General features: G+C 37.3%; 1 protein-coding gene across 1 annotated transcript in view; it reads left to right on the top strand.

Annotated features, from left to right (window-relative positions):
* The window catches only part of LOC107192291 (1-phosphatidylinositol 4,5-bisphosphate phosphodiesterase epsilon-1-like), a gene marked incomplete at its 3' end in the record, with an annotated part of 43,439 nt that extends 32,718 nt beyond the window's left edge, over positions 1 to 10,721 (top strand). Inside the window, exon 5 of the mRNA XM_015581507.1 lies at positions 10,500 to 10,721. Coding sequence (XP_015436993.1) covers positions 10,500 to 10,721 — 222 coding nt within the window. The remainder of the gene's footprint in view (positions 1 to 10,499) is intronic.
* Between the last annotated feature and the right edge of the window lie 1,877 nt (positions 10,722 to 12,598).

Genomic DNA, 12,598 nt, shown 5'->3' with positions numbered 1-12,598 from the left:
GGGCCAATCCGGGTGAAAAAGAAACGGCGGAGTGACGGGCTGACGGGCGGACTCCACCCGCCCGATGCAGACTTATTAAAAAGACTACTTAAATTATCTTGATACACGGTTAAGGTTAGGTTTACCTCGAGGCCTGGCCTCGTGAGGTCGTCTCACGTTAGGAAAGCTGGGTCTCACGAATTCTCCGTGTAATCTGTAGCGGGAGTAGAGGCTATGCCAAACGGATGGGTGAAGGTTCCCGAAGGGACCTTCACGTGATGTGCGTGAGTGAGAAGGCGGAGAAAGAGTCACAGAGGGTGAGGCGTGCGAAGTGCGACAGGAGTGAGAGACAGCAAAATAATGTACATGTATCTACATAGTATTAATTTTCACTGAACTATTTCAGTTTAGTTTAGAATTACCCATAAAAATGAAAACGTTCTTTGAAACCGAATATCCTACATTAGTACGTACAGCTTCCAAGTAATGAAATATCATGTATATGCGAAAAAATGTTGCAATTCTTAGGTATAGCAGTAATTATAACAGATAGGTATAGCAGAAATGTGTATTAAAGACGCAAAACTACTATGTAAAAAAGAAAACGCTCTCAAAGCATTGGCTGACTGGCAGAAATACAGATCCATATAGAATTTCGTCTTTATGTACGAGAAGCATAGGAAATTTCTATACAATATTAAGCAAATCTTTCTGAAAAAGACGATTTCCTTCGGAACTCATTTCGATTTTTACGCATTTTTATTCCGATAGAATTTGTTATGTTTACATAAGTCCACGAGGGGAGATGTTATCTGGCCTCGAGGCCACTTCTGGGCCTCCCATCTCCGGCGGATTTCGTCGGAACCGTTTTGTTTATGTATATCATCTGTCTTCACCGTCACACCTGGAACCAATACCATCCCTTTGTCAGGAATTACCATAACAGACTTGAAGTTAGCTGGAGTGAATCCTTTGCACTAGAAAGAGGGAAAGTTCATTTTCAGACGACTTCATGTATGAGTATAATAATTCCATGCCGAGCAGACCACTTCTGTACACGATGTTTGGAATTTTGGTCAAATTGAAATATAATCCATTTAAAAATAGGAGGAGTTTAAGTTATAATTTCGTTGATTTTAAAATTGTTTAAAAAATGCCGACCTTTTTCAATTATCACTGATTTTTATGAAAACTGGGTTTACAAAAGAATATGTATCTCTGCAATTATTAAAGCTACGAATATGATCGTTATTTCATTTTAATTGTAAAGGATCATTCTTTTTAAGTAATACATAATGGTATGGATAAAATTATTCCAAACAATAAGAGTATGTCAATATTATGAGATCGCATTGAAAACTGTATCGTTTACGTAAGTTAAAAAGATTTTCGCAGAAAGTTCAGTGTTAGAACTTCTTTTTTTACAATTCTTTTTGCTGTTTTCAAACGATTCTCTACACAGTTGAATGATTTTCCTATTCTTCGTTAGTGATGAATTTCAATGTACAGAGACCTCGCGTTTATTGTCCCGAACTCAGGTCCGCACCGGGACAATAATCGTGGAATACGCGAAACGCTTCTGACCCTCGGAAATACGTTTTTTGTCCAATGCTCGAGCCTTGGTAACTCGCCTTTCTAGATTTCGAACATAGAAAAGGACAAGCGAGTGAAAAACAGAGCGTAAGCTGCTGTTTCCACTGGGCTCGACTGCGCGGTCCGCCTGCGATGCTCTCGCCGACCTATGGTTACATTATAGCCGACCACACAATCCGATTGTACGTGTACCGTTTCGGCCGATAATAAAAATACGTGCGACATTGATGCATCGGCAGCTCTCTGGGCATTGGCTGACAGTTGAACGCTTCGACTAATTGTCGTACACGCACGAGCATACTCCGCTTCCGCTAGAGAAAAAAGTAGTGTTGGGAAAGGGCCTTCTACCATGCTCCTACCACTTGGTACTGGGAATTACTGACATGTATGCCAAATTAACATCCGATTCAACATTTATTTCAGTACCTGAAATAAATTTACCAAGTGCTAGAAGACTTTGCTTCTACGCCGCTTTTTCCCCTAATGGAAGTCGAGTTTGCTTGCGAGGGTACATTCCCCTGCTCCGTCCGTCGAGTCCGTCGAACGCATTACATACATTGTTTCCCAGGCGCGCCGAGACGGCTTCCCATTTACGAGCCAAAAAAAATTACATTCCCAGGAATCGGTGAGACAACACTGATGTAACGATGAAACTTTTACTAGTATATTGGTGAAATTTTTCTGATTAAAATGATACCAAATACGACATAATTTGAATCATTATTACTCATGTAGAAAGTCTTAACAGTTCATATTCGTTCATTATCGCTTTTGATAAATTATAAACACGACTTGTTAAATACGTTTAATAATAACAATGTAATTTTTTTAAACGTGACCACATATTTTTATTATTGCTCCATTATTAAGCATTTCTAGACAAATTCATAAATAATTAATAATTTAATTGAATATTGCTGGCAAATATCAAGTCCAGTTAGCTCGTTTCCCTAACGTATGATCCGCGAAAGAATATTGAAATAGTGATCCGAAAAATTATTATTCAAACAGAACTTCCAAATGTGTTGTTCAATTGGTATTGAGCTGCTTAATAACTTAGCAATAATAAAAATATGCAGTTTCGTTTAAAAAAAATTATATTGTTATTAAAAGCTCAGTAAATAACGATTAAAAAACAAATTCAAATATCCTATTAAGTTTGTTCCGTGAAATCAAACAATTTTTGTATGAAACATGTTTTCATATTTTCATTGGTTAGAGCAGTAATAGCGTGTAATGATACAGTTAACCGGAATTCTATGAAAATACTAATGAAATTGGGTATTCTTATCGAGAAATATTGAAGGAACCACATATACTTTTTCCAGATTTTTAAAAACGAGAGCACTGATATGTTTTGGCAAAATAAATATGTAGGTATGCTTTTCATATTGAAAAAGGGTGCGTACACCAAAATAAAAAATATATTTAGAAAGTTAAATCTTTTGCGAAGCGAAAGAAAAAAAATGTTGTGTGCAAGTGTAACGGTACCCGAGATAAAAATTCGTTTGTACAGTCATGTACGTCTTATTATTGTAAATATACAATTACATATACATACATATTGTGCTACGTACTTTACACTACCCTGATACATGTACATACTAAAAGTACTCCCGAACTATTTCGCTTCCCTATTGAAAATAAAACAGTGTTTGTAACTTTCCTTAACACCTTCCTTAGCAGAAAGGTCTTCTATATCGCTTGCTATGGTCAGATTGTATCCTAGACCCCTAGTTTTTAACATAAATTAAAGAATATCGGCGAAAGTTGGTATATTTTCGGTGTCCTTTTCAGTGTGATAATTATTTACATATATGTAGATGTCTATAATGTAATAACAATTTATATCATTTTGTTCGGAAGGGTCCAGAAAACTATTTCCTGCCGAAAGTAACTGAATAATTATCACTGTAAAAGCACAGCACACCTCCAAATTAAAAATTTTCAATTTTTGTTTAAAATTAATTTTTTCAAGAACTGGACGTGCTGTGGAAAAACGTTTTGCAGATTCGTATTCAGCTCAGAAAGATCTCAGAAATGCCTATAAACGGTTATGAGGTATTGTACGCATTTAAAAGTATAATGAAAGAATATGAATTGTTAACACTCTCTACATAAATTGTGTCGTGTTTGGTATTATTTTAATCAGAAAAATCTCACCAATATGTTCATAAAAGTTTTATTAATAAAGGAACCAAAAATAAAACAGTTTTCTCGTTGCATTAGTGTTGTCTCACCGACATCTGGGAATGTAACCTTTTTGTGAACCCCCAAGGTTCAGCCGTCGGTTGTGTAGGGGATGACGTCTGGACAATAATCGTGGATCAACAATCAGTCAATAATCGCGAGGTCCCTGTAATATTATTAATATTGTTTACAGCCAGTGAAATAATTATTTCGCGGTTGTAATTTGATTTTCACATGGTGTTGGTAACGATTAATTAGGAACATGTATTGTCTTTATACAAAGACAAATAAATAACACCACTTAAAGGGAGTATAAGCACTTGCAAAAGAAATTTGGACACAAGAAAATAATAAAAATGCTTATTCTGGGAGCACCAAAAATCTCATTTCATCGACTACAATAATATACGACTTAATTAGTATCGTCCACAGTACAATGGATATTGGGTTTTTTGTGTGTACCGGACCAACCGGGCGGCGCGCTTAAGTACCTGAATCGCCGGACACCTGACATTTGTCGGTCTACTGCGACCACTATTCGAGTGTTGGGGAATTGAACAAATTAATTTTAAAGAGCAATGATCGCAGAATACGGACATATTGTTTTCAAGTTTTTTTCAGACTTCAGCCCAGGCTCAGATTTACCAAAGACGAATATTTTTAATTTTTCTTGCACTGAAAAAGTAATGTTACGTATAAAACAATTCCTATGTTTCTCGGACATAAAGACCAAATTCTACATGAATCTACATGTATTTCAGCCAGTCAGCCGACACTTTGAGAGCGTTTTCTTTTCTACGTGGTAGTTTTGCCTTTTCAATACATATATATATAACTACTGCTATACCTAACAATTGCAACCTTTTTTCGCATATAACTTATATTTCATTGCTTGGAAACTATATGTACTACTGCAGGGTATTCGGTTTCAAAGAACGGTACTTTCAAGCATGTGCGTTGCCAGGTTATTAGTCGGGTGGGGGGGGGGGGCAAAAATATTAACACATCGACTGCCACAGTGAAAAATGATGTACGTAGCCAGACACGCTTTATTTTGTTTTTAAAGTCATAAAGCGTTGAAATTGTATGCGTTTTGTTAATAGAAGCTGTTGGTCGTGTTTCTTTATACTGCAATATTAAATATTACGCAAAAATTTTGTAACTTTGGGAAGGGAGGGGGGAGGCAAAATCCAATTATTTTCTTGTAGGGTGGGGCAAAAGCCACTTTTTTCTGTCCAGGGGGAGGGGCGGGGCGGCGGTGGCGGCGGGGGGGTAAGTGCCCCCTCTGCCCCCCTTGACTACGCCCATGCTTTTATGGATAATTCTAAACTAAACTGAAATAGTTCAATGAAAATTAATACTAGATACAGTGTATACATTTTGCTGTCGCTCGCCGTTTACGTACTCCGCACGCCTCACCCTCTGTGGCTCTTTATCAGCCTTCTCACTCACGCACATCAACCGAAGGTCCCTTCAGGAACCTTCGCCCGTGCGTGAGACCTCATGAGGCCAGGCCTCAAGGTAAACCTCACCGTGTACATGTATCTGTTTTAAGAAAGGGGAAGTAGGAAGGCCCAGCGATATGGTGGATGTGAATTACTCCATGAATTGCTAACCATATTCAATTTTAGTAAACACTTTTTGCTGTATTTAACCGATAGCGTTATTGCTTTAACCAGCAGCAGTTATTCCTAGCGCGCGAAACACAATGGATATTGCCAGGGATGATAAAAGTAACGAAGCGCTCGTTGCGAAGCGGTGTGTAAGCGCTCTTTAAGCGGTAGCGCCACTCAGTTTAGGGTTTGAATCGTGAAATCGCTTCAGTAACAGAAACGCTCGAAGTATCTACCATCGGTTACTTTCTGCGAACCGCTACCCCCTATAAATGGGCATCTGTGAAGCGGTACTACAACCGCTTACTTGGGTTTTAGAAGCGCGTCCCGGTTACCGGTCTGGCGCTTCTCCTAATCCAGGGAGGGAAAAATAAGCAAACCGGCTCGTGCAGGAGCGGTTGTTCACCACTCAGATACCGTTCCGGGTAACGAAAGTGATTTCACAACAGAGTCGCTGTACAACCGCTCCTATTACCGTTTTTAATAATATCTAAAACTTCTAAAAGCGTTTATTTGTCCGAGTTATTGGACGGAATTTACGTTATTTACGGCATGTCCTAGTGATTAACTTAGCTGTCCCAGTGTTGGATATAACGTTCGATATATTATTCATACCTAATTTTTAATAGTAAAACATGATACTTTCCTTTTACGTTATAAAAATTCAAATAAAAGCGTAACACATTTAATGTAATGCAATAAATAAAAGAAACAAAATTAGAAAAAAATAACATGATAAAAATTATGAACTGAATCTATAAATGTATACATTATAAATTAATAAATAAATAACGCTAAGGAAAAACTGCATTGTATTATTATGTATGTTATATATTTGTTAAAAGCTTTTAAACATTTGTCTTTATACAATTAGGAAATTGTGCATTAAAAACAAGTATTAATTATTATTTCTAATTTAAAATTCATTTCTAATAGCACATGGGTTATTTAAATTGTAGATTTCGGGTTACAAACCTAACCCAGACCTCTCCTTCAGAGGGAATGCGTGCACGTGAAAATAATGAAGGTGCGAGGTTAAGATTCGACTTCATCGTGCCGAACTCGCGAACGTTCCATCACAGATACGGGTTTAATTAATTTATTTTTATTAATTGGATTTATATCCCATCATTTGTGTACAGATTCTTAATATTCTGGCAGTATTGTAACTTGCTAACATTCGTACTGCTTCATAGCAGCGGTTATAACTTTCGAACAAAACTACAATTTAGCCATTCAATTTCCCGTAATAATGTACGCGTTTATTTCTTGTCCGTTTGACTTCAATTGTGTACCTTTTTAATCTTTTCGACACAAATTTAATAAATACATATCGAAGATTTATGTTAGTTATATACATACTGACACTTTCATTGAAATCGGTTCATACAGAAACGATCGACAGGCATCAAAAGATCTAAGGATCATTAGATTTACTACATTTGTAGGTCGAAAGTCGGAAACAACTGTGATTTTCAACATTTTGAATTGTTTGTATCTCGTAGCAATGTTAACCGATTTTGATGAAATTTTCCACGTGTATATAACTGGTCGCGCAATGCTCGCGCTTAATCGCCGAACCGTTACACAATCCTTAGAAGTGAAACCAAAAATAAAGCACACTTTGATTGGTTCTTAATGACTGTATTTACAATATTTTGTGTCTGTGTGCGTGTGTGTGTGATGTTCACCGGGTGAGTTCTGGTTTGAGTCTGATGTTTACAAAAGTTCGGGCGCGCTTCTGACGTCACGCTTCACCCTCGTTGGCGATATGCTTTGTCAATACCATTTTCGAAAATCAGGAATTTCTATTGGCAAGGAAAAGGAAAAGGTTCCTTTAGAACAAAACGTACGCCTGCAAATAATTAAAATCACGTGGCCAAGTTTGGCTTGACCGCTCCAAGTTGTTCTTCGCCTCGGTGGTACAACACGACCGGGACCGGCTGCCGACCAAATGTTGGAACCTTCGTCTATTGTAGGGTGTCGAAAAGATTAAAAAGGTACGCTATTGAAATGAAACGGACAAGAAACAAACGCGTACATTATTACGGAAGGTCGAATAGCTAAATTTCAGTTCTGTTGTAAAATAATAGCCGCTGCTATGAAGCACTGTACCTGTATGACGGAACAACTATATAACATAAATCTTCGATATGTATTTATTAAATTTTCATTATAGCCTCAGATTACAAAGTTGTAAAAAACGATCTTTACTATTTTCTTCGCGATTCCGACTAATTGCAACTTTTTCAATTATTTTTACACATCATTTAGTAAACTAACGTCCCTAACTTTTACAAAAGAACTTAAGTTATTTGGACCAATTTTAAAAAAGTTTAGAAGGGTGTTTTAAAGGGTGTAGGAATACATTTGCCCAGTATTCTACATCTTATTATTTGCTACGAATCAATTCACATCAAATTATTCTAAGAAAAAGAAAGATAAAAGATAAAGTAGAAAATACATATAAAGTTCGTTACGGTTGAAGTACAAGTTCTAACAATTTGTTAATCTCAAAGGTTCAGTATGCTCACGGTGAGTGTTGTAACGGTTCTGGTCCGGAAGAAAAACTATATGTATTAGCGTTCTAGTTCTAAATCTTAGGCCTCGCAGGACGCTGCATGAAGGGTCCCTTGTCCCGGGATGTTGATACAAATTCTCGGGATCATCTCTTCGTCGCGTGCGAATTTACGATATTTCCGTTGCTATTGAGAAAAAGTACGACTGGCCTGTTTCCAATCCTAAACAGAAATTGTTATTTTCCAGTCTTACCCAAGTGCTTAAGAAAATTCCGTGTCCCCAATGCGAGCTCATAAATATGTCACAAATAGTAGAATCCATTTCGACCGCAGCGTGTACCCAGACGAATGTTTAGGCAAACCTAAACACGTTAGGTGATTTCGTCCTGAACACGAAACCACAAGCACAATTGCTCTATCACCCTCAGTTTCTGGAAAACACGAATTTTAGTAAAAACACCCGATTTCTGGCAAAAATGGAGTATTACGTGAAAACTAAAAACGCTAGAAAGTTCAGTTTAGTCTGAAACGATAGAGGAGAGTTTCCTAATTATACTAGTATATGTATACATATACATATGTATGTATACAGTGGACTCTAACTATATTGGCATGGTCGGGGCTGTAGGGGAGTAAAATGGGAATGAGTTCAGAGCCTCCTCCATGCTAAGTTCCGTCGTCATAGCCTGGGCCTCAGCGCCTGCGCAAAAGCTGGATCGTGCTGGTGCGCCGGCGTACGCAACGTGGTGAGAGTGCTATTTGTGTACTCGAAAATACGTGTGAAGCGGAAGAGCCTCGCGTGGCAATATACTTAGAGTCCACTGTATATAAAAACAAATACATATTTACTTTTTAATGGTTTCACATTTACAAGTCATACATACTCATATACTGAACACCGAAATTGTTTAAAACTTACAGTGATCAAGAGAAGTTCTTTACAATTTCGTGGTACGTATCTAAGAATGCATGAGAAACATCAAACATTATATGTACAGATAAAAAGTGCGTGCCAATTAGATTGTACATATTATCGGTGTCGATTGCCTGTAGAAGTCTCTATAATAGATACGCTGTACTTGGTGGAATGCTCCCTTTAATGGCTGCGTGGCGGCAAAGCCTGCACAGACATTCCCAACGGATATTTTCTCGACCTCTCCGAATACAAAACGGTCTGATCATTTATCTGGATAGTTACTTCTTCAGAAATGTCTGCAGAATCCGATACTGTATGGCGAATTTATGCAGGATAAAGAACTTTCCTTAAAAATGCGAAAATATTGCGTAGAAAGTACGCGTAGCGACTCTTTTTTAAACTTTGACGTCTATTTATAACTATTCATAATTATAACACAGACACCAGTATAATCAGGAAATTCTCCTCTATCATTTCAGACTAAACTGAACTTTCTAGCATTTTGAGTTTTCACGTAATACTTCATTTTGCCCAAAATCGTGTGTTTTTACAAAAATTCGTGTTTTTCAAAAACTCAAGATGATAGAGCAATTCTGTTTGTGGATTCGTGTTTAGGTCAAGAAAGTCTATAAGGATCACCCAGTGGATATTGCAAAACAGAACAAAGATTAAAATTTGTTGGACAGTGGAATCAAATCAATCAAGTACAGATATTTATCATGTTTCTAATGTCTGGCATTGTTTAATTCCATTTCGTTTCGAGTTCAACATTGTCAAATTTACAATACTATACTTAGTAATATTAAGAAACTACTTTCTAACAAATTATTAGCAGCTAACTAGAACTTTTGCAACACGTTTAAAGCTCTTAAATATTACCTATAGTCCTGTATTGTTTGTAAATTAGAATTCCAAAGAATTCCAATGCAGATGATCATGTGATTCACAAAGGACTATGTACTAGTAGATAATAATACATATAATTTCAGTCCATATTTGACTTAGAGGAGCATAACTTTGATGTTGTAGTCTCTCAGCGCGCTTTAATCAAGTCAAATTTATCACAATGATATGAATAAGTACACCAGTATGAAATCTTTAATTGATATAAATTACTAAAACCATGCCAGACGATACATCCGTTTCTACTTAATAAAAAAAGTAGTAACAATTTCTTACGTGTCATAAAATTTTCCTTCCTAAATAGTGTGCATATTTTATGTATTGGTATGAAAACTTCGAATTTTCAAACGTATCACTTTTCTAAATAAATAATTAAATACAATTTCATTCAACTATAACTAATAAATCTGTTTAATTGTAAAACTACAATTTTATTTAAATTGACTTGCACCACTTATTTTAATCCAAATTGTATAGTTTGGTAACGTAAAACTACGTATCTATGTTAAAAATAAAAATGTTCTCTCAGATTGTATTCTAAATCTCTTTTTTATGTTTTGAAAGTCTGTTGAGTTTTGAAATAGATAAATTAGATGTTTTGTTAATGATCTATACCATTTATAAAATTAATTTGCAGTCTCATAGAGATTAAATATTGTTTATTTATCAAACAAAAAGTCATTAAAATTCTCTATGCTCTTCAATTCTTCAATTGTTTCTTAAATTGTTTCATGTTTCATTGATATAACTCAGATGTAATAATCTTCTATACAAATTTGTTTACAGCCTCAGCATGAACGCAAAGGCAGCCTCGAACCGCCACGTAACAGGAATCCCGTTCCCGAAAACTTGTCGTTCCCGCGGCAAATCGCGAAGATCTCAATCGACACTATTGTAGAGTCGCCATCGGAGTGCAACTCAAGAAATAGTTCCTTGAAGAAACAGGAGAAGACTGCTCCCGTTCGTGATACAAACTCTGTCCTCGAGAAAGTTGCCGAATTCCATAAGGTAAAATCACTCACCGTCGATCATTCACACGTAGCGTCGTAAAATTTTTTCAGAAGAATAACTGATGAAATTATTTTTGATATTCCGCACATTACAATGAAATATAACAATTTAATAAGTTTATTTTAACTCTATAATGTTGAGCGTGACGTTCTCGAAACCAGTGATGCCAGAATCGTGGAACTTGGTTCCCCCACTATGACCTACCGACGTCTCCCCCTTTCTTCCACCATTCTGACACACAAGCATACCTCTAGATCTGTTCGTCGTGTGCGCTGCCCGTTCGGGTCTTTCCGCCGACTACACTGCGTCACCCGGCAACGTAAACAGTGAGGAAACTTTTGAGACCCTGTTCGAGAATCTCACTGGGTCAAAAATCACGTTTCTACGTATTGATGATTTTTTTCTGATTTTTCAGGTTGAGTATTTTAGTTGTGAAAATTCAAAAACGTTCTCAATTTTTTTGAGATTTTTGGTAGGGCGCGCCGTAGTTTTAGAAATCGAAGAATGATATTTTCGACGTTTTATCCGTGAAAAAATAACTTCCAGATATTTTAAATTTTTATATTTCCATTATTAAGTATATCCATAAGTAAGTATATTATACGATTGTAAATATTTTCATATCCAGTAAAACAGTATATAAATTTGTAGAAGTCGAACTATCTCAATTTAAAATGTGTTGTACTTTATTATATAGTAAAATGTTTAATGAATAAATTTTAATATACTTACTTAATAATGGAAATATAAAAATTGTAATACGTAGAAACGTGATTTTCGGCCCAGTGAGATTCTCGAACAGGGTCTCAAAAGTTTCCTTACTGTTACGTTGCCAGGTGACGCAGGGTAGTCGGCAGAAAGACCCGAACGTGCAGCGCACACGGACAAAGCTAGAGGTATGCTTGTGTGTCAGAACGGTGGAAGTAAAGTGGGAGACGCCGGTAGGTCGTAGTGGGGGAATCAAGTTCCACGATTCTGGCATCACTGCTCGTAACGTTTAAAGCCGATGCACGCGAGCGACGCAATGTCAGTGATGCCAGAATCGTGGGATAACCGCGCGAGGGCTTACCCTCTCCATGCCTCCCGTGGGTATTTTACACAAGCATGTTCTACCTTGTCTATGAACTCTGCCCACTTCGTCCTACTCGGCGACTCCCCAACACAAGCGTTTTATACCTCTGTCGTGTGCGCTCTGCTTCGGGTGTTCTCGGCAAAAGTCCTACGTCACACGTTCACGATGCGACGGCCGAGTGATCCAAGCCAGATGAAAAATCCCAAATCCCAAGCAACCTACAGTTTACGTGTTAAACGCCGAAAGCAGCATGATTTCCCTCACGCGTTCCTGATGAAGACCCCAAAGTCGGTTTCCATTGGGGGAAGAGCAGCGTAGGGGAAAGGCCCCCCACCACTTGACCACAAAAGTCACTGAAACTTATGCCACACTTACATGAAAGAACCACATTCGGTTTAACATTTATTTCAGTACTTAACAAGCAACCAAATTTGCGCGTTTGAACGTTTGAGGGTAAAAGCGATGTATTTTAATGCCAGTGAAATGAGTAATAAACACAATTGGTCACCAGTCTGACAACAGCCAGCGTGTATCGGTCATTGTTCAGTGGTGCCATCGTCAGGTGTTATATATGTACTCACACATATATTTCATAAAAAGGACGCAAAAAGAACACAATTAGTCGCATACGCTCTCTCAATTTTTTCATTCGTCGCCCAGCGGGGATTTGAAGATTTTAAACTAACAACTAATTGCTGCCGCATGCGTACATAGCGTATCATCTTTGCTGCACCCGCACCTAGACTGTAATATACCGTGAATAAATAAGCAGCATAGACTTTTGGATAGTGCAATATGAATC

This window comes from Dufourea novaeangliae, unplaced genomic scaffold, assembly GCF_001272555.1.
Source record: "Dufourea novaeangliae isolate 0120121106 unplaced genomic scaffold, ASM127255v1 scaffold332, whole genome shotgun sequence".
NCBI classification, from domain to species: Eukaryota; Metazoa; Arthropoda; class Insecta; order Hymenoptera; family Halictidae; genus Dufourea; species Dufourea novaeangliae.
This window is presented reverse-complemented; position numbering and strand designations above follow the sequence as displayed.